The sequence below is a fragment of the Pagrus pagrus genome, assembly GCF_965226575.1.
Source record: "Pagrus pagrus genome assembly, chromosome: 1".
NCBI classification, from domain to species: domain Eukaryota; kingdom Metazoa; phylum Chordata; class Actinopteri; order Spariformes; family Sparidae; genus Pagrus; species Pagrus pagrus.
In genome coordinates, this window is record NC_140185.1 from 17,712,949 (window position 1) to 17,737,319 (window position 24,371).

At 37.4% G+C, this 24,371-nt stretch overlaps 1 protein-coding gene across 4 annotated transcripts in view; it reads left to right on the forward strand.

Moving 5' to 3' along the window:
• The window catches only part of pcdh9 (protocadherin 9), a 210,764-nt gene extending 189,873 nt beyond the window's left edge, over positions 1-20,891 (forward strand). For all 4 annotated transcript variants that reach the window (XM_084362144.1, XM_084362143.1, XM_084362145.1 and 1 more), the window contains one exon: positions 18,833-20,891. In XM_084362144.1, coding sequence (XP_084218270.1) covers positions 18,833-19,203 — 371 coding nt within the window. In that variant the 3' untranslated portion in view covers positions 19,204-20,891. The remainder of the gene's footprint in view (positions 1-18,832) is intronic.
• The last annotated feature ends 3,480 nt before the right edge of the window (positions 20,892-24,371 follow it).

Sequence of the window (24,371 nt, forward strand, 5' to 3'; positions counted from 1 at the left end):
TAGGTAATGAAAACACAATGACTCTTATTTTCAGGTGATATACATTACTTAAAACATACTTGGATATTACAGTATATTCCATTTCTGCCAAGTCTGTTCTGCTAGATGCCACTCCATATTACACACTGTAAGCAAAAAACAAACTGTAATTTCATGGATTGTGGAGGATGAATTGAGGAGTCTCACAGTCTGAAGAAAGAGGCTACTCTGTAGTCTGGTGGTACGGCAGCAGACGTTCCTGTATTGTTTGCCAGATGGCAGCTGGGTGAACAGACTGTGGCTGGGGTGGGTGTTGTCTTTTGGTGTCCTTTGGGCTCTGTGCAGACATCTCGCAGACATCTCACTCCGATATAACTGATGCTCAGTTGATCACCTGCTGCAGAGCCTTCCTGTCCCTGGCTATGCATGAACCGTGACAGTTTGTGACGTTTCAGTCATTTTTCAAGTGAAAATGTCAATTATTTGCTGGTTCCAGCTTCTTAAATGTAAGGATTTGCTGCATTACCTTTGTTTTTTTATGATAGTAAATGAAGAGTCTTTGGATGGTTGGTTGGACAAAACAGCCAATTTGAAGACATGACTTTGGGTTCTGAGAAATTGTAACAAGCTTTTTATTTTTATTTTTTAAATACTTTATAGGCGAAATTATTAGTTGTGAAAATAATAAGCAATTATTCGACAATAGAAACAATCATTAGTTGCTGCCCAACAAATAAAAAAAAAAAGACGTGTTTTTTATGCTATAGAATAACCACGAAGCAGAAGCACCAGTGCTCACTACAATATAATTACAGTTGAACATCTAGGCAAATCTGACTGCTCTTTACCCCCCTAATTGCCTTCATTTGATTTTATAAATGAGTGTAAAAACTTTAAAATAATGAATATATTTTATTCTTTTTTCATTGTTCTTTTGTTCCTGTACTCCTGGCTTCAATAACCTAGTAGAAAAAAAATGCTTTAAACATGTTACATAAACACATTTTATCTTATTTTAATATTATTATTATCTTATTGATGTTACAACTGTGCTGTGAATAAGTTCTCAACCAGATGATATCATATTTTCCACCAGCACGTTTTTTCATGTGTTGGTATATATATACCAGGGCCATATTGTAGCTCCAGTCCTTCTCACAGATGGAGATTGGAAGAGGCTTCTGGGTTGCACAGCCCTCCTGCAAGGATGTGATGGACACTTAATTACTTGGCTGACAGAAGTTATTCGCCACCTGCACCCAACAGGGGTCTCTGCCAGGCCCTGACCTCCACTTCCTCCCTGCGCACCCACCATCTCACAAAGCAGATTTATGCATATGGCTATCACTCATTTCTCATGTTATTATTTTCAGGTTTTTATTCTCTTCATGTTCTTACTTTGTCATTTTTTCAACGGCAACATGTGCTGAGAGTAAAATACTCAACTGACATGCTCAAAACTAGTGTGATATTTCTGTAAAAGACATTATCACTCACTGATTTCCCTCATTAAATTTGTATCAATCAAGTCTATGAAGATTTAACATTTCCCTATATCTGAGTGTTTGAATGACAGATCAAGGAAGGATTTTTAAACTTAAAGACGGTGGATACGCTAAATTGCGAATGAAAATTGACATCAGTTTACATCTCGAGCATTTTTTGAACAACTGTAAATACTCTGTACTATTCTGAGTACACTATTTTTTCTCATCAATTCATGCGATCCAGCGGCCTTGGATATATAATTGCTATGTGCTGTTAACACCTTAACACTACTGCAGCTGAGGCAGAAGGTTCAATGTGTTAAAGAGGAGGTGCTAACTTTTCCATCACTGCCAATTTAATGCCTGAACAACTTGATATTTTTGTCACATTTGCTTACTCCCTCCATGCGGGGGAGTAGCTTGTAGACCCTTTAAACCAGTGAGGAGATATCAAGACCTAGGTTGGGAGTTGGCATTGTTAGCATAATCCATACATCACATTGATGACCTTGAAACAAAGTTAGACAAATATTCCCACTCTTTAATTTAACGAGCTGCATTTTAGTACCAAATCAATACAGCATTGGCCTTAATTTTTCAAGCATACCTTATATCCATTTAATTCAGTGCACTTTTAATAGACAGTACGACACTATCCTTTCCCTCAGGTAATTATGAATAAATGTATATGTAGGCAGAGCATGCTCTGAAATTACAATTATTAACAGAGAGGAGATGTACCTCAACATTGCAATTACAGAGCTCTCGGGGGATTAACAAGGTTCTGTTTTATTATCAAATTCCTTCAGGCTCCAGGTAATGATCAACACGGAGAATTACATGTCTCCCTGTCACTACTTCACTCTAGAACCTATCTGTCTCAGAATTTCTCCCTCTCTTTCAATGTTTTTTCTTACCCTTTTTGCTGTTCAGCAGGTACCGTTACCGTACCTGCTGTGTCCCCCTCCACTTTATGCTAATGCCTCATGCTTACGACTACGTGTGTGGGCATACTGGTAGAGTTTATGAATACCTAGCACCATAACTGTTACAGTGTTGTTGCTTCCTGCTACAGGCCATTTACTCGCCCTTGATGCTCATTCAGACTCTGCGCTCTGAGTCTTTGTTTAGCTGTCTTGAGTGACTCCAGGAGAAGGGCATGAAGAGGGCACTTTCATTTAAAATTGAATTTAAGTAATTTCAGAAATAATGAAATTATCCAAAAATCATACAGGTATTTTTAATTATTTATCTAATTTAGCATGAAGCTTCCTATTAAATCCTATTAGAGGTAATGATAGTGATAACTTTCGCTGGAGCACATAAATATCACTGATTAATTGCTTGGAAATAATAACCTGAAAAGGCGTATGTCAATTAAAATATAGTCTGTTTTAACTGCAATAAAGGGTGTTTATTAACCATTGATTATTTGAAGCAGGCTGAACAGACATCCTTTACAATGCATAATTTATATATTTTCATATTATGAGAGGGTATTAGTGTTATTGTTGTACGTTATCTGTGTATAGCAATAAAAATAAACTATAATCTATAATGTGACCAACTACATGCTTTGTGATAAACCCCAAGGGTCAACCCTGTCCCTCACAAATCATGTTCATATGCAACTAATTTGCAAGAGCAATTCAGCCATTTTTATTGGCAATGTTTAGTGCCAGTAAGGAAAGTAGTGTAATCATACAGCACAGGGCAAAGTAATGGTGTGAAGGTTGTGGAGGCGGATAGACATATAAAGTATTTACTAGGACATCACAGGCCCAGATTCATCTCTTGTATTGGAAGTCAGTGTTGATAATATTTATTAATATACCATGACATTTACTTTTGAGGTTTCTGTTTTCTTTCTTTAACAATACTATCCTTTAGTTGCCATAGAATCAATGATCTGACCATAATGCAAATATTGAGCAATTAATTGAGTTGACTTGATCATAATGTTGGATTGATATTTTAGGAATATAATACATTGACAGACATTTTGGGAAAAAAAATCTAAAAGAAATATATAAAAAATATTTTTAAAATACTTTTAATATGAACATTTTTGCCTGATATGATGTCATATAACAATGTCAATTTGGCTGAAATTACATTTACCCTAAATGTGTTTTGGTAATGCAGGAAAAACTCATTAAAGCATAATTCTCAAATGGTGGCAAGGTGAACACCACTTGCTTTCAGACTAAGACAGCACATAGCACATACATTTTACTACATAGTAAAAACACATATATATTAATGTTATATTGAATAATGGACCCTGAAAGGGTATAGATAATGTTAGATTGGATTGGTAATTTCATCACCATGCCTAATCAAGAGGTAGCATACAATTTCATTATACGATCACTTGATGTAAAAGATACCAAATACTTTCAACTTAGAAAGTCAACTCAGTTTACATTAATTTATGATGAAATAAATGTTGTGAAAGCTGTAGTTTAACAAATAAAACAACATATTTCAGTACATACTGTAGATATTGATTATTTGAGTAGTATATTGTTATCTGCTGCTGAACAACAGAATTCAGTATCTGTTAGATCTGTTGTTAAGTTCAATAAATATGTTTAACTAATATGGTACATTCATAATTGATATGATTTTTAGCTTGTGCCATTGACATAATTCTTCTGCTTACAGTGATGAAAGTAAAACGAGCATTATCATCAGTACACTTCGATAGCAAAGTGGCAATTTTCTATCTTCTCATTCATTTCAGATTAAAATTGAGAAGAATTCTCTGCGTACCCCAAAGAACCTCATCACAAATAAAAGCATGAAAACAGTGTATCAATAAGAAGCGGAATATAATACGCCAGACCATGAAGGAATTGGACTGAACCACTGAGAGGCATAATGCTTGCAGTCATTATTTTCTCTCATTTGGATGGTTGGATTTCCGGGTGTCTCGTGTGTATGAAGGGGCAAGTGAATTGCGGTCATGGTGCTGTGCTACTTTCTTATGAGGTCAACATGATCATTATCTGTATCTGTAAAATTATATTCACCGCCTCAGCCACAGCGGGCTCAAAATGATTAAAAGATTATAATCTTGTATTGAATTTAAAATCTATTCTTCATCCCTCAAATGTCAATAGAGACTATTAGTGACTGTTATATGGACAGTGTTTACTGTAACTGAGTGTGTGTTTGTGTGTGCTCTAGACAAGGGCTTGTAGACTTTTTATTTATTTATTAATTGTTCTGCAACAGAAGTGGCATGGCCTGTCAGTGCAGCACTTTGGCCGGACCTTAACATGAAACTTGGCAGAGATATTCATGGTCCCAAGAGCACGAATTAAAGCCAACTGCAGATTAAAAATTTCCACTTGTCCAACTCTTCACTTGTCCAATGGATTGTGAGGGAAAAACAACATAAGTTATATAAATGTCATTATTATTCTAAACGGAAAAATAAATAAGGGGCAAGTGTGAAAACTGAATCAGTTATCACATAGCTGCCTCATTGTTATCATCAGTGCTACTAGGGGTCTTTGACCAGAAATGTATTCGATCCACTGTCGAGATGAGCAGGCATACTCACTGACTTAGAACAGAAATTAGATTACAAGGTCAGTGGCTGCGTCTAATGCAGTGGAAGATTAGAGAGGGAGAAGAAATCATTTTTACATGGCTATTGTTGTCATGGGGACTGAGAACTTGCACTGAGCTGTGTAAAACAGCAATTTAAAATGTGTTTTGAAAATCTGTGTTGCCATCTTTAGGCTACATTGCCAAGCAGAAACATAAAAGACAGATGTGAATTTCTTACACAAACAAAATGTTATATATTATATCTTTGATATTTGTGGAAATTGTATTGAATAATTGAAATGTTGTGACACTTGACTGTGCCATTGATCCAACCAAAGGAATCAGAATAATGGAGTTATAGTATAAGGGATATGCTTATCATTATATGAAGCATATATTTGTGTGTACATATGTGTATATATATATATATATATATATATATATATATACAACAATACACTATTTCAGACATCTGTAACACTGCAGGCTTGAAAATGACAGTATCGTTACAGACACAGTTGGAATAATCTCACAGTATCTGCCCTCTTGAGCTATCCATTGCAAAATGAACATACTAACTGCACTCATTTTTCATTGGTATCCTATCTTTAACTTTCATATGGTTATATAGCCACAGTTATAGAGTGGTCATTTGTGTTATTGATGGATGGTTTAATGGATGACAGTAACGATGGATGGATGGATGGATGGATGATGATAACATGATGATGGCAGTACAGATAAGTATCAAACTGAATGTATGACCGTCAGTTTTACTTGTATCAGATATGGCAGATCTGTCAAAACAGTCTTTCGGACAAGTCCACTAAAATGATTCTATCTGGCTTTTCTGTTGAAAACAGAGAAGTTTGTATTTAGGCCATGTACAGCTCATGCCTTGAAACATAAGTACTGAATGGAATGGTATTGTGAACAATATGCCATATTAAAGGTATGACCCATGGTAATTTGTATACCTAGCTGTCCTCTTTGCAGAAAAATGCATGTGTATTGTTTTCACGACTACTGTATTATCCAAAAGTAAACTAGCTAACATATCTACAGTGTAAATTGTAAAATGTACTGACTCATGCAGTGCCGAAAGAAAAACATTTTTGGATTCTGTTGCATACAAATGTAGTGCGCAGTCCATGGTGGTTTGTTTGGTTAGTGCAGTGCAGTACAGATCTCCTGCCTCACTTCCTTACAGTTGCCTTGGATTTGAGTTGGTTGGTCCCAAAGCATCCTACAGTCTAATAGCTGTAAGCACAAGTTTGGACGCTGAGGCAGAGTAAAGATGTTCACTCCTGGAACTTCATCCCAGCATAGAGGGGATGAAAGGTGGTTTTACAATTGAGTAAAGTTTATTCCACATCATCCCCTTTGCTGGTGCCTCCAATCCAGTTTTTTGTTATTCAAGCATACTTTCTGCACCTTTTCTTCAGGCACACAACCACAGGGAACAGTGTTCTGGTCTCCCTAAATTGATAGAATATGCCCGTTGCATGCAATCTGCCCTTCATTACTCCATGTTATTAACACATGAAAAAGTGGATATGAAAAGGAAGTGACGTCTACAACTGCAGCACCACTACTTTTTTGTTGTGCTTACTGACTGTGTTAGTTGCTTGTTTCTGTCCTTTTGCAGAAATAAAAGGAAAAATCCATCCCATGTAGGTAGCTAATATGTACAGTAATTGGAGTTGGGGTTGGTACACGCATTCTTGAAGGATTGGTATGGGCTAAGTGAATCCCAATCCAGTTTGGTTCCTTTGTTTGTTTGCTATAGGCATTCCAGCTGTCAGAATCTCCCCAGTGAGCTCAATTAAAACACTTGATCATTGCATAACGCACAGCACTTTGAGTGAGCTTGATGTGTCAGCATGCTTCAGCACTCTGCTTCAACAACTTTGTGAGGTGCACCACACTTCTGAAATGCTGCTGTTGACTAAACTGCATTTGAACTTTAGTATTTAGTCTGTGAGGGAGTCTGTCCAAATCCCTTTCAATTTTTCTGCTACACCATATCCATAATGATACTTAGCACTCCAGAGATATATTACTCCAAACAATATATTTTTGTACAAAATATGTTTGGAGACCTTCAAAGGAAAACTATGCTGTAGGTGGAATTTGTGAAAGTTAGTGAGCTCTCAAACAATTTTAATTTATGTCACTAAAATGTGTACTTAGCAGATGTATAATGTAGAAAAAAATCCATCCTGGCAAAGATAAAATATTACGATAAAGGATTTGGATTAGGGCCAAAACACTGTGATTGGTACCTCTGCTATTACAAGCTGTTTGTCTTCCAGCCATTAAGCTGATAGTTCTACTTGTTCCAACTGACAAAACTGACAAAACCAGTCTCCTCAACTCCTCCTCACTGCTACAGTCTACAAGGCAGGAGCCACCTAAGAACTTCTGGATGTGGCATGACCCAGAAGTGCAAATTAAATTTCTGGTGTACCGTAGAAGATGAGTGGGAAAGGTCAGAGTCTTTTGGAGCACCTGTGTGCTTTAACTCTGCAGCATGTCTAACACTCTGCAGACTCTAGACTCTGTCGCCTGTCCACAATAACTGACTCAGGAAAATCCTAAGCTAAAATGATGAAAGTATATGATTCATACCATATTGATGAGCATCTCTATTGAAACCTTGGATTGAAGACAAGAAACTAATATGCAGAGAGTGAAGTGAGCAATACTTTTGAGAATACGACCTTGTTATCATTGACTCGGTGCTACGAAATAGCAACAACAGCACTTTAAATGAATAATCATTACTATTCCGTATAAAGTTAGCTTTAAAATATATATAAGAAATATAGTGACTCCTCAAACACCAATTTCATTTTTAATGTTGCTTTACTAAAATGCAACAACTTTGATAAAATATTCCACTTATAGTGGATGTGAAGTTAACCCCTAGAGTGGTGCAGTGCAGACATGAGGGGAAACATTGAGTGAAGATAACATTGGTAGTAAAAGGAAAGAAATGCAGTGCAAATTATTTGGGGATTTCTCAATTTTTTAGCTGCTTGCTTAAAAAAAAGTGAAACACTCATCAGAATGTGCCCTTACTGTCATGTAGTTGCTACAAATATCAATCTCTAAATTAGACTCAAGACTGCAATAGAGGTGAATGTGAGCAGCTTAAGAATGAATAGTTTCTCATGTGAATACTATTTACCAAATATTTTGATCAAAAGATTAAAAATTGTTAGTTAATTGGTAGCGAGGGATGTCAGGCCACGTGCAATTTGAAAGCCTCAAAGGCTGTTTTGGCAACAGACAGCGCTACTGTACAATTATCACTTTATAATGATTCTTAAATCATAAAAAATGATGCCAATCCTGCAGCCCATTTGTGCAGGGCAAATCTCAGAGAAGTAAACATGATCTGACACAAAAAACATGGTGATGAAAACCTTTAAAAAGAAAATTTGAACCTTGCTAGCTAACTGCTGTTGGTGATGCCTACACAAAGTACTGAATAATGAGTGAATGTGTATGGTAAATCTTTGACAAACAGAGACTTTCATAAATAGTCATAGCTTAGAGATATTCTTATATGTACAATGTGTGGTACTGTATGGGTAAGAAATCAAGTCATTTATTGTTAGACAAATTAAATCAGTGGAAAATGCTAATCACATCCGAGCTTCATTTCCACTAAAAATCACACAAACATCAGTAGTAAACTTATTCCCTTGCATATATTGTGGTAAAAGGTACTTTTAACAGCAAAACTGTGTGGGAACAATAAAGAGTAGCCTGGGTTGAATATTTGAATTACAAATTGATCTGAGAATAGTTTTAAGTGAGGTCCAAGTCAATAATATTTATCAGTGATCATGGAAATTATGTAAATGACGGTCATTTTTTGACAGGCTTTGTGTTTTGTTTTCCTCACTGTTCCTCACCTTCACTTCACTTTCTTCTCTTCCATCTTGCTCGCTCCTCCTTTCTATCCCTTTGACCACCCTTCACTTCCATTCTCAAGCTCTTTTTCTATTTTGACTCGTTGCTGCCCTTCATCTCCTGTCATGAGAAGCTGCCGCCTGCATGGCCTCAAAGGGAGCTCTAGAAAGGATCCATCAGCCAGACTAGTATTCTCTCGAGGATGCATCCAGCGTGTTGCTCTGTTCTTCTCTGCTTACTATCATATCCATCCAACCACAGATAGCCTTTACTGTAGATCACAGAACCTGTTTTTCGAATTTGCTGCAAAGCTGTATGGACCAGTAATTCTATGCCTTGTTGGACACCGACCGCCATAGCACTCACACGTTTCCCCAAGCTATTTACTATATATTTGCTCTTGGTGTGAGGCAGATCTTTATGAATACAGGCTATGTTTATAACACTGTATGCCATTATACGCCTTGGTGTACACGGTGATGGATTGCTGGTGTATGTATTTATGTATGTATGTGTTGTAGTGGAGGATGAAAGGGTCACATGGAAAACCTACAGCAGATTTAGAGCAAGGAGAAAGAATCTGCCAGATGTATCTTGTGGGTTTTTGAGCGGCAGCTGGAGACAGCGGTATGGCACTTTGAGCCTCCATGCTGGACTAAAACAAAGCTTCATTCATCCCCAAATAACAACATCTGGGCATGCTTAACAGCATGGATAAATAAACAAGCCCTATGGACACTAAATCCCCCGCAATCAATCACTCTCACTCCCTCTTCACCCATTCCCCCCTTGCCATTCTGAAGGCTGTAGGTTGTTAGTGTGGGACTGGCACATCAGCACTGATAGTGTGCATCCAATTAATTAACCAAACGTTATCTCATTAGTAATAGCCGGCAGACTAAAACAAGAATACTCCCCTATAGTTGCAAACAACCTCTGGACAAAACTGAGGAGGATTCTCTCCTCCTCTGTAACCTCTGTGATCTGATGATGCTGAGTAGGAGGACTGAAAGATAGACATGTGAATGCGCTTTGGTCAAAGTGTCTGTCGTTAAGCAGATATTGCTCATGGCTCACATTTATTCAACAGCTTCTGCAGAATTAAACAGACCGGCCCCTAGCACATGCTAATGACACCGCATCAGGAAGCAACCTAATGGTTTCTTTGTCTTTAAGTTATCTGTCTTTGTGGACATCTGCAACACTCGCACAGTGCTGTAAGCAAAAGTCAGCACCATCTGACACAGTTCTGAATCCCTTGCATTCCTCAACACCTGTGCCTCAATGTTATTTAAAGCACTCAGGGGTGCTGCACCAAACATCAGCCACCGGCTATTTGCTTGTGTGTGTGTCTGTGTGTGTTTTTGTGTGTGTGTGCGCTTCTGTGAGTGTATGTGTGCAGGAAGGAACTTGACTTCTTGAACATAGTAACCATGAGCAACGGGCTATGCACAGACAAAGTAGCACTAAACATTGTGGAAGCCATTTTGTGTGAATGAAAGGAACATGATTTTAAATATTCTGATTTATCTACACAGAAGGACTAGGACTTTGCAAAATGAGCTGAATATGCACGCTAACGTCAAAACTTTGACAATGGACATCAATACAAATAGGGTTGTGTGTCACCTTCACTTCAAAGAAAGAACTTAAATGAAAGAGAATTTTTTATTTTGGCAGTAAACGTTTTTGCTTTTTTTCCCAATGATGTACTGATGCATTCATTTAAAAAGAAAAAAAAGGTCATAAAGCAGGTTGGGAAAGGACATTGCTTATTTAGGATCAGTATTCATTTAAGACTGTTCTACCATGACACACAAGATATGTAAACTAGAAAGGGGTGAGTGACATAGTGATGTCAAAATGCATAATTATATTAAAAAAAATAATTTTTGAAATTTTAAATAATAAGAAAGCTATGATAAAATGAATACTTTCTATGTAGAAATTTCCAGTCATATGTGAAGTGTTTTGTTCACAAATTCTGATTCACATGTTCAAATAAAGCCAATCACATTACAAGTATCTGTAATCTACATGTGAAAATAGCAAATCACATGTGAAGAACCAAACATAGAAGAACCTTTACATGATTTCATTTTTTTTTCACGTGGAAATTCTAATGCATGTGCAAAAAACCATGAATATATGTAAATCACATATGAAAATGTAAAAATGCACGTGGCCTTTTCTTTTCACATGTAAAAATAAAAAAAAATAGCCAATCAAATGTAAAATTGTTCAATTTGTGTACAAAATTGTGATTTTCACATGTGAAAGGGCAAATTCCAAATGTCACATTTTCGCAGGGGAGCTACTGACTCAGAAAGTAGCATAAACAATGAAAAGCAAAATGCAAAAGTCATGACAGAGTTCAGTTCCTATATTTCACTGGGCCTGACGAGATCTATATTAGATTTACGAGTTTGTTTTTTTGGGCAGCAGTACAATGGAGTACATACCCAGCTGCCTCTTATCTACAGCTGTAGTGTCATGGCGTGCCGGGGCTTATCATCTGTCCACAGCTCTTCAAGGTTTCAGCAGGAGTAGCAGGATGTCACTTGACACCTTCTGGGCTTTTCCAAGTCACACGGTTTTCAGCAGTGACAGATTCTTGATTACGCCATTTGCATGTACATCTATATTACCGAGCATGACTACGGATTCAAATCAAAATCCGAAATTCGTTGTCGCTGACATTATGCTCAATCACCAACCTATTTACAATGGTGATACATGACATGAGATGTCACTCTGATTACAGAGTGGGAAGTCAGAGTGTAATGAGGCAAACAAGCTGATTCTTGGGCACAAGATAATCAGAAAAAGCTGCTGCTAATAACCGTTGATGGTCAATTTCAGTCAATTTAAATCAGATTAAATCACAGAGCTCTATTAAGAATCAGATTATCAAAAAGAGCTTTGCAGGAAAAAAAAGATGGAAATAAGGATTATCTCTGTGTGTATGTGTGTATTGATTGTGTGGATATGAAAGCAAGGGACAATAGTAGGTCAGACCACAGGAGAATTAAGTCAATGACAAACTGCAAAAAAGTTAACAAAGAGAAAACAATGGCTAATGAGGTGGGGGTTTGGGTATGTTACAGGCCCTGCTTCTTTTACAATGTCAGAAAGCCTCTTCCAGAGGGAGGAGGGCTGATGGGAGAGGGTTCTACCTCCTTACAGTGTACTTTCAATTAAATGGACCAACACACTCATGCACAGTGTGACAGGAAGGACTCCATCTACATATGCATCAATAGGGAGTCTGTAAAGAGAGATTGAGGCACAAGTATTGTGTTGTGTGGTGTTTTGGTTTTGTTTGAAGTATCTGGTCTGCTGTGTTGGAGATTTGAATAAGCACAATATGTTTTGAGCATGGAGTGGGTCTCCTAGAGAGTGATATTCCACAGTAGGTTACTAAGTGATGAAGGACAAAAGGATTGTCTGCTTTTTCCTTGGTTGGTAAGGAGAGGAGATCCTTATGCTGAAGATGTTGCTAAAGTGAAAATGTGTTTTTTGTTTTGTTTTGCTTTTTTTGTAGACAGTGTCCCTAAGAGAAATTTAAAGATGTATGGAACACCTGGGCCCTCATTTACCAACATGTGTTGGAAAGGTTTCTAAATTCTGTCCGCTGCAAAGCATTTAGAGTGTGCATAGTTACAAAAAAATCAGGATTTATTAAACATGAACATGTCTGTCATGCACACACTTGCATGTGATTTGAGTTGATAATGTTCTAAACCACCATGCTTGTGCGCGTCCGGGGTCATTTGCATTCAGAAACGTCCCCAATGGACCATATATGGTAACAAAACATACCTTTTAAGATCTATCTCCAACCTCATGCTGGAACGTGCTGATGGGCAAAAACCCCAGGAGGAACAGGAGTTGAATGTGCACAGGAATGGCTTTCGGCCATTTAGTTGCTCGCTCCAACATAAGTCCCAGATCATGGCATGAATCTATGAATATCTGCTTACGGAAGCGGTATCTACTCAGAAGCCAGTGTGTACCATTTTGTTATATTTTCCTGGCACAGATGTCATTTATAGATTTGACACCAAATAGGCAACATGTTGGTTGCTAATTAGACAAAATTATTAAATGAATAATTATTAATCAGAAAAACACAAAACATATAGTACATGAGATTGTTTAATGCATGTTGTGACACTTGGAATGCTTTTGTATTTGCAGTTTCAGTTTGCAGGTTATAGACGGCAAATGATGGGATGAGGTTGGCCGTTTTTTTTGTGTAGTTGCTCTACTGTAGCTACTGTAATAGTAAATTGGTTATTGTGAGACTTAATATGCAGAAGATCGACCTCACACCAATTTGTAACCCTTTTTTGACTATTTCATTCAAACTACTCCTTAATCTTTCCAGGTGCCCTATGGCAACTGCAGAAGTACCCCCCATGGTTTGGTTTCACTGGCATCATTACTATATACAGCTGTATTTCCTTTTTTTACCTACCAGCTCTATACTTCAAGTGGTCTTTCAATCAGGCTTTGTCACTGCATTGTCTCAAACAGCAGGCATGCACAGATTAGAAGGGAAAATGGCTGATTCAAATTATCCTCTGCTGCCCACTTGGACCACTGATTGTACCAATCTACATGCAAATGGTCATGTTTATTACACCATGGGAATAGGAAAGCACAAAGTGCCCTTGATTAATGACTGGCTCCGCTTTTGTTACAAAAAATGAAAGACAGACATTAAAGTCAACCATTCCTGCCGAAATCAATTTACAAATGTCTAATACTACATACACATATATGGTCATTCACAGATCAGTCAAGGTTTTCTTTGCTTTATTTACAATATTTTTCAAGCAACCCATGATTAAATACTAGGAAGAAGTGACATCAGTAACTTCACCATTATTGCAATCACTTACCTAACACTGCAAAAAAGCAAAAAGTCACATAATTGGAATGTCTGTAAATAGTTCCTCTGCTCAACCCTCCACACTATGTACATGTATGCAGTCCTTTTCCCTTTCTTCCATCTCTCTTTTCCTAACAGCCCCCCCAGATGTCTCCTCACTCATCGGCAATCTCATTTGAGGAATTCATCTTGCTGTCTTCTGGGAACCATGTATTATGGCTCTCTGTGGTTCTTCATGCAACTATGATAATGTGTGTCTTGGTTAGACTCCTCACATGCCAATTATGAGTGCCTGTTATTGTGATGGACTCCACATTCATGCAGAAGAGTGACTGACTCTCTCCTTGGGCCTCTGCTTTCTTCACATCATATATCAGAATGTGCTTTCAAAGGCAGAACCCAGGGTTCAGGCAGCAGGGCTTAGTGGAATATGAGGACATGTTCTTATTAAACTAGAATTGCATCAATTCATATTGTCTTACACATGAATGACTCACAAAGACCCTGTCATAAAAAACAGCAAATGAACCAATGGGTAAAATACCATTTTCCCCCCTAATAAGAAGCATAGAAACAGGAAAGAATCCCTCTCCCCGTGAAAACATCTACCATCAAAGATCCCTTGCTTATGATGAAAACATAAACACAAAGAAAGAAACCTACATTCAGTTGCTAACAAAACAAAATATGTAAATATGAATCGCTAATTGATTTGCCACTATAAAAAAAGTACAAAGTAATGCAATTCTAGACAGCAGCCCTGCAAGTAAATACACTAGTTTTAAGGCCTGTTTATATTTTGTTAATTGAAAATGGACAACACATCATGGAATTTCTTTATCTAGAAAAATGCCACAGTTTAAATTGACATTAAAAATATGTTTGAAGATGGACCGATCAAATTATATTTTGATATTTTGCTTATATACTCAAGTTATTATCTCGAAATAACAACTGCCGTTTTCCCGAGATAATGGGATAATTCTCTCAAGATCTCGAGATAACGAAACTTTGTTTTCCTGAGATAACGATACAGAGGAAACAAAATGTATGAATGCATGGCCCTTTAGGGCTTCCGTAATATATATATATATATATATATATATATATATATATATATATATATATATAAATATATATTTTTTTAAAGTAATACATTCCTACTGTGTGGTGTCAGACATGCTATAAAAGTAGTTGATTGTGTTTACTGTGTTTTAGAGATTGACTTTGCCACTGTTTTCCAAACACCACAACAGTAAATGATGATACTGCATTCGTATTCACATCAATTACTGCATAGCATCACAGCAAGTCAGCAGCCAACCATAAAGATCGGCAAACCAAAACAATTGTGTTTCCATCTGATAGCTACAGACTTTATTGATTCTCAGTAGGATCAGCATCAATAAGCCTTTCAAATTAAAGTAGTTTGTCATCACTGTCAAAGTGTCCAGTAATAATTTGATCAAACAGAAGTAGCCCTTGTTATGATGCTTTTTTAAAAATGTATTTAATCATTTCAATATTAATTTAAGATAGGTTTTCAAAAGAATTCATAAATGTACATATAATTAATTCCATTAGCACTCAAGTAACCAATGGTGATTAAATACAAAGGCTCAATATTAAGGATACAATTTCTGCAATGCTTTCAGCTCCTTTAATAAGTTCAAAATGACTCAAATTGTCTGAGTACGTTTAAATTAACGAGAAGAAAAACAGGTCCAGGCATGAGTCTGAAGAAAAGCCCTTTGAAATATTACTGAACCTACCCACCAGCCAATTAGCTTTTTGTGAAGCAAAGGGACAAATTAGGACAAATAGTTATCATTTTCTCTTTTAGGACAAAAACAGATGAATTCATTACTCTTTGAAGCTTGATATACAAACACAGACAGACTTGCTTCTTTAAAAAAGAAAAAGAAATCCAACTCAAAGGACATGAATTCTTCAAATAGCAGAACTGCCTTATATTTCATGCATAATGCATGTTTTGCTATCAAATGAGATTCAAACAAATGCCACCTGAAACACTGACTTGTTTGATTTTTTATATCTGAATCGTGATGCATGTTCATCAGAGGAGTAGCCAGATGGTAGCAATGAGTTACAGAGGAAAGTCCTGCTGATTTTATGTTCTGATGCAAATTGACCTTCAACTTTTTTTTCCGTTTCAAACAAACAGTATCTGAAAAAGCTTCGATTGCTATCTTTTTTACACTCACTGCAACTATTTGCAGAATATCAATCTCTTAACGCAGCTAAAAGTTTAAGGTTCAATAATAGTAGAAAAAAGATATGAAGTTAGCCTAATTATTGAGTTAATCAACGTCCCTTATTAAGGTAGTACTGCTGTAGTTTGTGTACTATATGAAGTACTGTATTATTATAATTATTATTATTATCACTGTATTATCATGTAGGCACTGTAGATTGCTCTATGGACCAACATGACAGTGCTCAAAGAGAACTCATCATCCTTTAAACCTTTCATCCTCCTCAAGATCTATAACCCCCCCATGCTCTCCAGCTCTCAAAAAAGCACAGCTCATTCATTTTTCAGACTGCTGGTTGGTCCACTGAATCCAGGTCTCTCAACTCACATGACCTGTGCCTCACATGTGAGCTGGAGAGCCTCAATGAGCGCGGGAAACCAGCTGATGCCAGCTCAGAATATTTGGTTTTATTGAAATTAGGTCACTAAAAGGGTTTGAAAAGTTGCCAAATGTGGAGACAGCAGTGTACAGGTCAATTTTGAACTGACTTTGGGTACTTTAATTTCAACCTTGACTACAATACTACTAATGTGTTATAATATGTTTTAAAGGAAACATAGTTCCTGCTTTAATTAATTTCACTGGCAAAGGTTTACAGTTCCATAAAGTGGAAGTGTATTTGTGCTAAAGAAAAGTCACAGTGAGATGGTTGGGGTGAATGTTTGGCTTGTTGGGTTGGGGTTTGGGTCTGTGTAGTAAGTCCTGCATGCAGTCATGCAAAGGCATCAGTTACACATTAATAGATGGGGAGAAAATTGTGGCTATAACTAGGCAGGACCCTCCTTTACTTAAATTTGTCTGCGGCATGCATTCAGTTAGGTGCTGGATTCATTCCTTAGAGATTCTGATCAGTATTGACGTAATAACATCACACAATTGCTGCATATTTGCCAGCTGTACATTCATGCTGCAAATCTTTCATTCCACCACACCCCGGGGTGATCTATTGGATTGATATCCCGTGACTGTGGAGGCCACTGGAGTTCACCGAGGTCATTCTCAAGTTGGTGAAACCAATTTGAGGTTCTGTGTGCTCTCTTACATGGTGCATTATCCAGCAGGGAGTAGCCATTAGAAGATGAGTAGACTCAGGTAGGCTGTGGCATTTAAACAATCTTCAGTTGGTATTTAGGGGCCTGATGTGTGCCAAATGTCCCCTTCACTGTCACACCACCATCATCCTGTTCCTTTGACACACAGCAGGATGGATCCATGGATTCATGTCGTTTTCTGCCAAATTCTGACCCTACAATCGGCATGTAGCAGCAGAAATAGAGATATGTCCGACCAAGTGACATGTTTCCAATCTTCTACTGTCCAGTTTTGATGAGCCTGTGCCCATTGTAACCTGTTCTTCGTTAACAGGAATGGAGCCCTCTGTGGTCTTACCATGTAGCCTATCTGCTTCAACGTTTGACTTGTTCGTACAGAGATTGTCCTCCACATACGTAGCTCTGTTGTAATATGTGGTTATTTCAGTTACCATTGCTCTCCTGTCAGCTTGAACCAGTCTGGCCATTCTCATTAGCAAGCCGTTTTCGCACACACAGAACCGCTGCTCCCGGGATGTTGTTCTTCACACCATTCTCAACTGTAGAGACTGATGTGCATATAAATCCCAAGAGATCAGCAGTCTGAGATACTCCAACCACAGTCTGGCACCACAGTCAGCTCAAACACAACAACTGAACCTCCATACCACCTCTGCATACTATTGAGTTGCTGCCACATTATTGGCTGATTACATATTTGCAGGTGTACAGGCGAACCTGATAAAGTGGTAAACAGAAAGCAGACAGTCCTTTCTTTTGCTTCAAGTCAGCAGTGATTGTTTGGAGACCACAATCATCAATCATCAACCTTAACATAAGTGTTTCGAGTGCCAAAACATAACATTAATAATACATAGCCTGCTGTAAGTATTGTATTGGAAGAGCAGAAATTGTATGAAAATTGAATGGAATTTGATTGTTGAAAACACTGTGTTTAGTATATAAAGATCACTTCTGGAAGACAGGGTTGTTTATTTTGATTAAAGGAGAATAAATTGTTGTATCGCTAGTGACTAGTATGAACCGTGTCAATGTAAAAGTTTCAGAGCCTCAAATTCGTAAAACCTTTTTGGCTTAGATCGGAACTCAGAAGGAATAACTTAACAGATTTACTCTGCAGGTACATGACAATACTATTGCTTGACAGCCTTGTTTCTTTTAGGGATATGGACTTAAAATAATACTGTCATATTTTAAGCTATATCGCAATACACAATTTATATCTTGATATTTTGAAATCTCCTTAAAGCACTTCATAAATGCTAGGACTTTTAGAATAAAATCAAATATCACAATATCTTTGACCAAATTGTATTCATTGTAGGGATGACAATGGGTACTTTTAAAAAGAATAACACAATGATTTTTGTTAAATAATAATCAGTAATGTCAGTTGCAACAATATGGGATGATTGTTGACTTAGTAATTGAAAAACTAAGATGATATTAAGTCTCATACCACGATAACGATATAATATAAATATATTGTCCTGCCATAATTTCTTGTAAAAAATTAAATATTGAAATCACTGTCAGCAATCAGTTTCAAAACCATCCATGTAATCATGTTGTAAGATGGTAACAGGTAATAACGCACTTAATATCACTGATCTGAATATATTTTTAACTCTTTTTTTTTTTCTTCTCCTTCTTTAGATGGCCCCCTGGGACCTCGTGGTCTAGTGGAAGCAACAGAGATGTGCACACAGGAATGCCTAGTCCTTGGACATTCAGACAACTGCTGGATGCCCCCAACATTGGGATCATACCAGCAGCCCAAGTCACCTGTGTCCAGTTTTGGATCTCAGAGGGAGTGGGGTCCCAAGGACAAACTTCTCAATGGACATACTCTCACCAGAACCTGGAAAAATGATAGCGGGCGGTCGGAGCATTTTGGCGACGGGAAGCAGTTTGGGAGTGGAGAGGGACACTTCACCAGCAGTGGCATGGCTGATATTCCACTGGTGAGTCTGAAGTCCTGCCAGCCAACATCCTGCCCAGACAGCCCAAAGGACCAGCAGCTATAAGACGGACTTCGCTTCTTTGCTGTGAGACGTCCGCAGCAACTCATCTGAGCTCCTCTCCTTTCTTGTTTTCTCCTGTTTCATTTCTTCCCACTTAAGTTGATGCTTCTGCAGTGTAGCCACATGTACTATGTAGGCAACAGAACTATAGTGCTCATGCTGTGTTCTCAACAATTCAACTGTACTATCGCTCTAGAGAAAACCTTTTTTTTATGGGAATCCATGGATTTAACATTGCCATTTAACATTTTTTGTCCACTTCATGTGTGACAAGTGGAGGAAGGACACGCGTACAATGGAGAAAATGAAAACAAGTTCCAAGTAAAAAAAAAAACTACCATGGCTGACCAGTATATACAAATATTTGTGGTGTGGTTGTTATTGAGTTGTTCAGGACTATATTAATCGACACAATCAAAGAAAATGGAATAACATTTCAGAAAGTGTTGATCTAATAACACTGTTAGTGGACACTTGTTTATTCTGTCATTGTCTGTATGTTTGTAAATAAGACTTATTAACCACTATCATGTACCCGTAATAACCACAGTGAATAGGACAGTTCTTGGCTGTTGTCATCATAATGGCTTGTCATCAGGATTTGGGGATTTCAACTGGACAATGGTCTATAATGTGGCATAATGTACAACGAGCAAAACATTTACCGCATTCTTTAAAAAACCCTATGGTTGATTTTGAGACAAATTTCCATCCCGTAATATACTCAATGTTGCCCATATTTCATAATAATTTTCTTCAAGTACTGCAAAACCACAGGCAGACCTTTTTTTAAAAAAAACACATTTTGTATGAAGGATGTCAGTGCTCAATATGTGCATTATAAAAATGAAAAGCTCTGAAAGCTCTCCTCTATAAACTGATTTTGAAAGTGTTCAGTACAATTAAATAGCAATATATTTGTAAATGGCTAAATGTTTTATCTAACGTTGATCTTATTACTGTATAAATTTTATTCAAATTGTGATTTAACTGAGTGCAATCCCTCAGTAGTACCTGCAATTTATTGACATATGTATATATATTATTTCCACACAGAATATGATTTTCCATACAGTACGTAAGAATACACAGGTTAAGATAACACTTTAATCACTGTGCCTTCATGACGTTTCTTCAAACACTGAATTGTGCTTATTTAAATGACGAGAACATGTCGGCTACAGAGAGCATCCTGTCTGATAATCAAATGCCTTACGCATTGAATGTTTGCCAAATTTAGAGACATAATCACACAGATCCTAAAGTACAAAATCAAGTCGTTGGTACTGAAGAAAAAACACAAAGGCATGTGCAGATAATGGGTCAACCGTGAAAGACCATCTGTCATTCCACTGTCTGAAAAGGTTTGTTTTATTCCACAGCATGGAAGGCTAATTACACAATGGAAAAGCATGCTAAAAAAGATATAGCTTTTAAAAATTAACTTGATCATTTTTGTGTCATTTTATTTTGTTGGAATAGAGTTGATTTGTGCATTAAGGAGAAATTCAGTTTGTAAAGCACTTTCATATTTATGTCACAATATAAAGAAGTTAAGTGGGATGGAGTGATTTGCTTATCGCAGTATGTTTGTCAGTTGTGAGGGTGTTTGACATCACAGATACTGAAACAGTTAATCCTTGTTACTACGCTACAGGTATACAGCTACTGCAATAAATGTTTTAATTATGTGTATGCTTAATTTGTGTACAAGATACAATCACCTCGGGAGTTCTGTGTCTGCTTTGTGTGGATGGAGGTCACATGACCCTGTTTACCTAGATATTTTGGTACAAAATAACATCCCGATCATCTATATCCTGAGCACAGTGCATTCATGAAATACAAGTTAGATTTTCCCCATTTCCTTATTTTTCTCATTTTCTTTCTCGTAGGTTAACCTGACCAGACAAATCCTTCAAATAAACCTGATAGTCTTTGAATTAGACCAATGTCCTTGGAACAAAAAACACACATCTGTTAAAACATCTTTCATAAGACTGTGTCCTCTTGAAGGATATTTTCTTTGGCTCCATGTTATGTTTTTTCTTACCAAAAGCCTCCCGTTCACTTCCATTTTATGTGAGCAAAGGAGCATGGAGTTCACATGGAGTTTAACTTTGGTGAACTTTGGCGTCCCAGCCGCAACCATACTGTTAGATCTTGTGGGTCAACACATTTGAACTTATGAAAAACAAATAGTCAGTGATTTACAGCATGACATTGCTCATACTGGTTGCCCCACAGGACATTTCAGATTTGGTGAAAACATTCAAGTAGGCATGCAGAGTTAATACTTCAAAAAAACACTTTCAGATATCATAACACAACACACGGAATGATACAATTGAGTGCCAAAAAGATACTGTATGATATCATAAAACAACACAATCAGAAATGTAACAGTATTAAAGAGTTAAAATATTAACACTATCCACTTTAACACGGACCATGGTGAGACTTATATATACACTAGTTCAGTGTTAATTTTAACACTACGAGTACAATTTACCACTGACTATTTAGCAGTGCAATAGCAGTGCAGCGTGTGTGTGGTTGACCCCTCAAATGGACTACAAACCAGCAAACTGAGTTGTGTGTGCCTCAAATCCTGCACTGCCCACATTCAGCACTGGCAGGCGATGGTCATTTTCCTGCATTCATGTATGCGTGACCGTCCCCTAAGGCTCCCTAAAAACATTGCTCGGGGTCACTGTGGCATATAAACCCTTCACTACAGTAACAGTGCAAATCCTAAGGGAGGCAATTCTAGGACAGTCTGGGTTGCCATGGAAAAGCAGAGAGTTGAGCCATTCAAAGAAAGCGCTCAGTTCATCGGTGAGCTCTCTTTCAGAACTTATTTTATGGTCTTGAGCTTTGGTAACATGCTGAAATAATATGATTTCAAATAGAAGGTGAAGAGGTCAGAGATCTGGACCTCGAAGGTGAGCTGCTGCTGTTCCTCTAAACTAGTTGAAAACACAGTTTAGATAAGGATACCAGGTGCGGGCACAGCACACATAATAACTGAGGGGAGGTTGCGAGACCCAGCGGTACGGTTTAAACATAACTCTGATATTGTAGGTGACAGTGGAGGAGCTTCACTTAAAAAGGCGATCACACCAAAATTGCCTTATGAAGTCCCTAACTGTGTCCAAAATCAAAAGTTCATTCATCCATTACTCCCTACATAAGCACTGAAAATCTGTACTCAAGTACAAGAAAAACTACTGGTGTTAATATAATACTGACGTAAAAGTACAAAGTATTCGTCTAAACTTACCTTAGAGTATGAGAGGATTAATGCATCATCAATAGCAGACATTCAATCAAAGGAGCTTCTGTTTCTCCAAATCTCCAGTCTAAATTATTTCGAAGTCCTCCACTGTTCTGCTCAGTGGTCACGGTCACCTCTCCAGACCTGTGCCTGTACATCTTCTCACATTTTATACTGTGTTGTGCTACTATGTAAAGGTTTGTAGCAATTATCTTATCCGAAAGAATTTGGCTTTGCTATATATTTTTAAAAAATATTTATATTGGATCTGAACCTTGAGCTTTAAATATAAAAAAATATATATATTTTACCCAACAGAATATTTGTAATTGTTGTGCATGATTGTTAGCATTATGTGACTGTAAGCAGAAAACAGTGTACAGCCCGTAGACATTATTTATTGTCTGCATCTGTGAGGATTACATTTATCCAATATGTAATGCTCTCGTAAGTTAAATATAATGGAATAAAAATAGTAAAGTGCACTGTATAGTAAACAGGGTTTGGACAGAGCCCAGCAACATTTAAGGTAAGAAAAAAGGTGTTATTAAGATTTATCACAATTCTAGAAAAAGACTAAGCTTCATCAGCACTGTCAGACATCCGAATGTCGTTTAATAGGTAGACAGACATGACCTAATCACTGCCCAATTCAAGTCTTCTCAGTAATATGACCTGATAATAATAATAAAAACAATATCTAACTTATCTAAAAATGATGTGTTCCAGTAGTATTATATTGTCTATCCTGATACACCAAATGTCTGTAAGGCCAGTAACACCAGCACAAATACATGTGTACTCCCTCCATAGCAAAGTGTCAGTCATGATGATGAATTAACAGTCATCAAATGGTTTCGTCTGCCAAGTGATCAACATCATTTTTCCACAGATGTTTGGATAACACTGCAGTGTTGAGCTCATCAATTCACAGGCAATCAGCAATGAATTTGCATGCTACCACTGGCCGGTAATGAAGGGCCAGCCACCCCGCAAAACTAGTGAAGTAATTATATTTTCTTTATTCTTTTAGCTTTCTCTCTCTCACTTTAACCTCATTGGATATATTTATCAGCTGTCGCCCAATGGACCTGCTTAAATTCTTATTTGCCATGCTAGCTATCGACTTGAGCAAGAATAGTTTCTGAGTAGCTTCAAAGCTAATTGCCTTGGAAGTGTGAGGGGAAGTAAATTAGTGTCACGCCACAACCAAGAAAAAAGGTTCCCAATCGCATTTCCTTTTTATATGGCTTTGAGAATATTTTTCTCAGGGAAGTCTCCGTGCACAAAGTGGAACAGAGTGAATGTTCAGCGGGGAATCAGTCACAGAGAAGGCATGCACTTCAGACAGAAGAAGAGACAACTCTCCACAAAGATACAGTAGACAGAAGCGGCACCATCTACATATTTTGAAGGCCACATTTGAAGATAATAAGAGGACTAATTAATGCTAGTCTGCTCCAAAACTTCAGTTAGTTTCATTTCATCTGATGAATGGGGGAGAATACAGGCTGGATCTCAACCAGGCTTACAGACCCCGTGGCCTTGTGAGCCTAAATATCTGCAGCCAGGAGGGATTCCTGTTTGGCTCACTGGAAGAGAAGCTCTGTGGGGTGCCAAGATCTAAAACCGGTTACAGTGGAGTCTTAAAAAGACCAAATTTCTCTGTAGATCGTAGTCAAAAGAAGGTAAGAGCCATGGAGCCTTAAGCTATGTAACCCAAGCTGTCTTCCTTGACCAAATTCTCCTCTTCAGTCACTAAATATCTGCATTGTTATAATAAGATACATATGGCTAAGGTAGGCATAGAAATTCATAGCATTTTAAAATGAAAGATTCAGATATAGGCTTGCTTTTCACAACAATATGTAATATGTGGTATTTTATTTTAAGC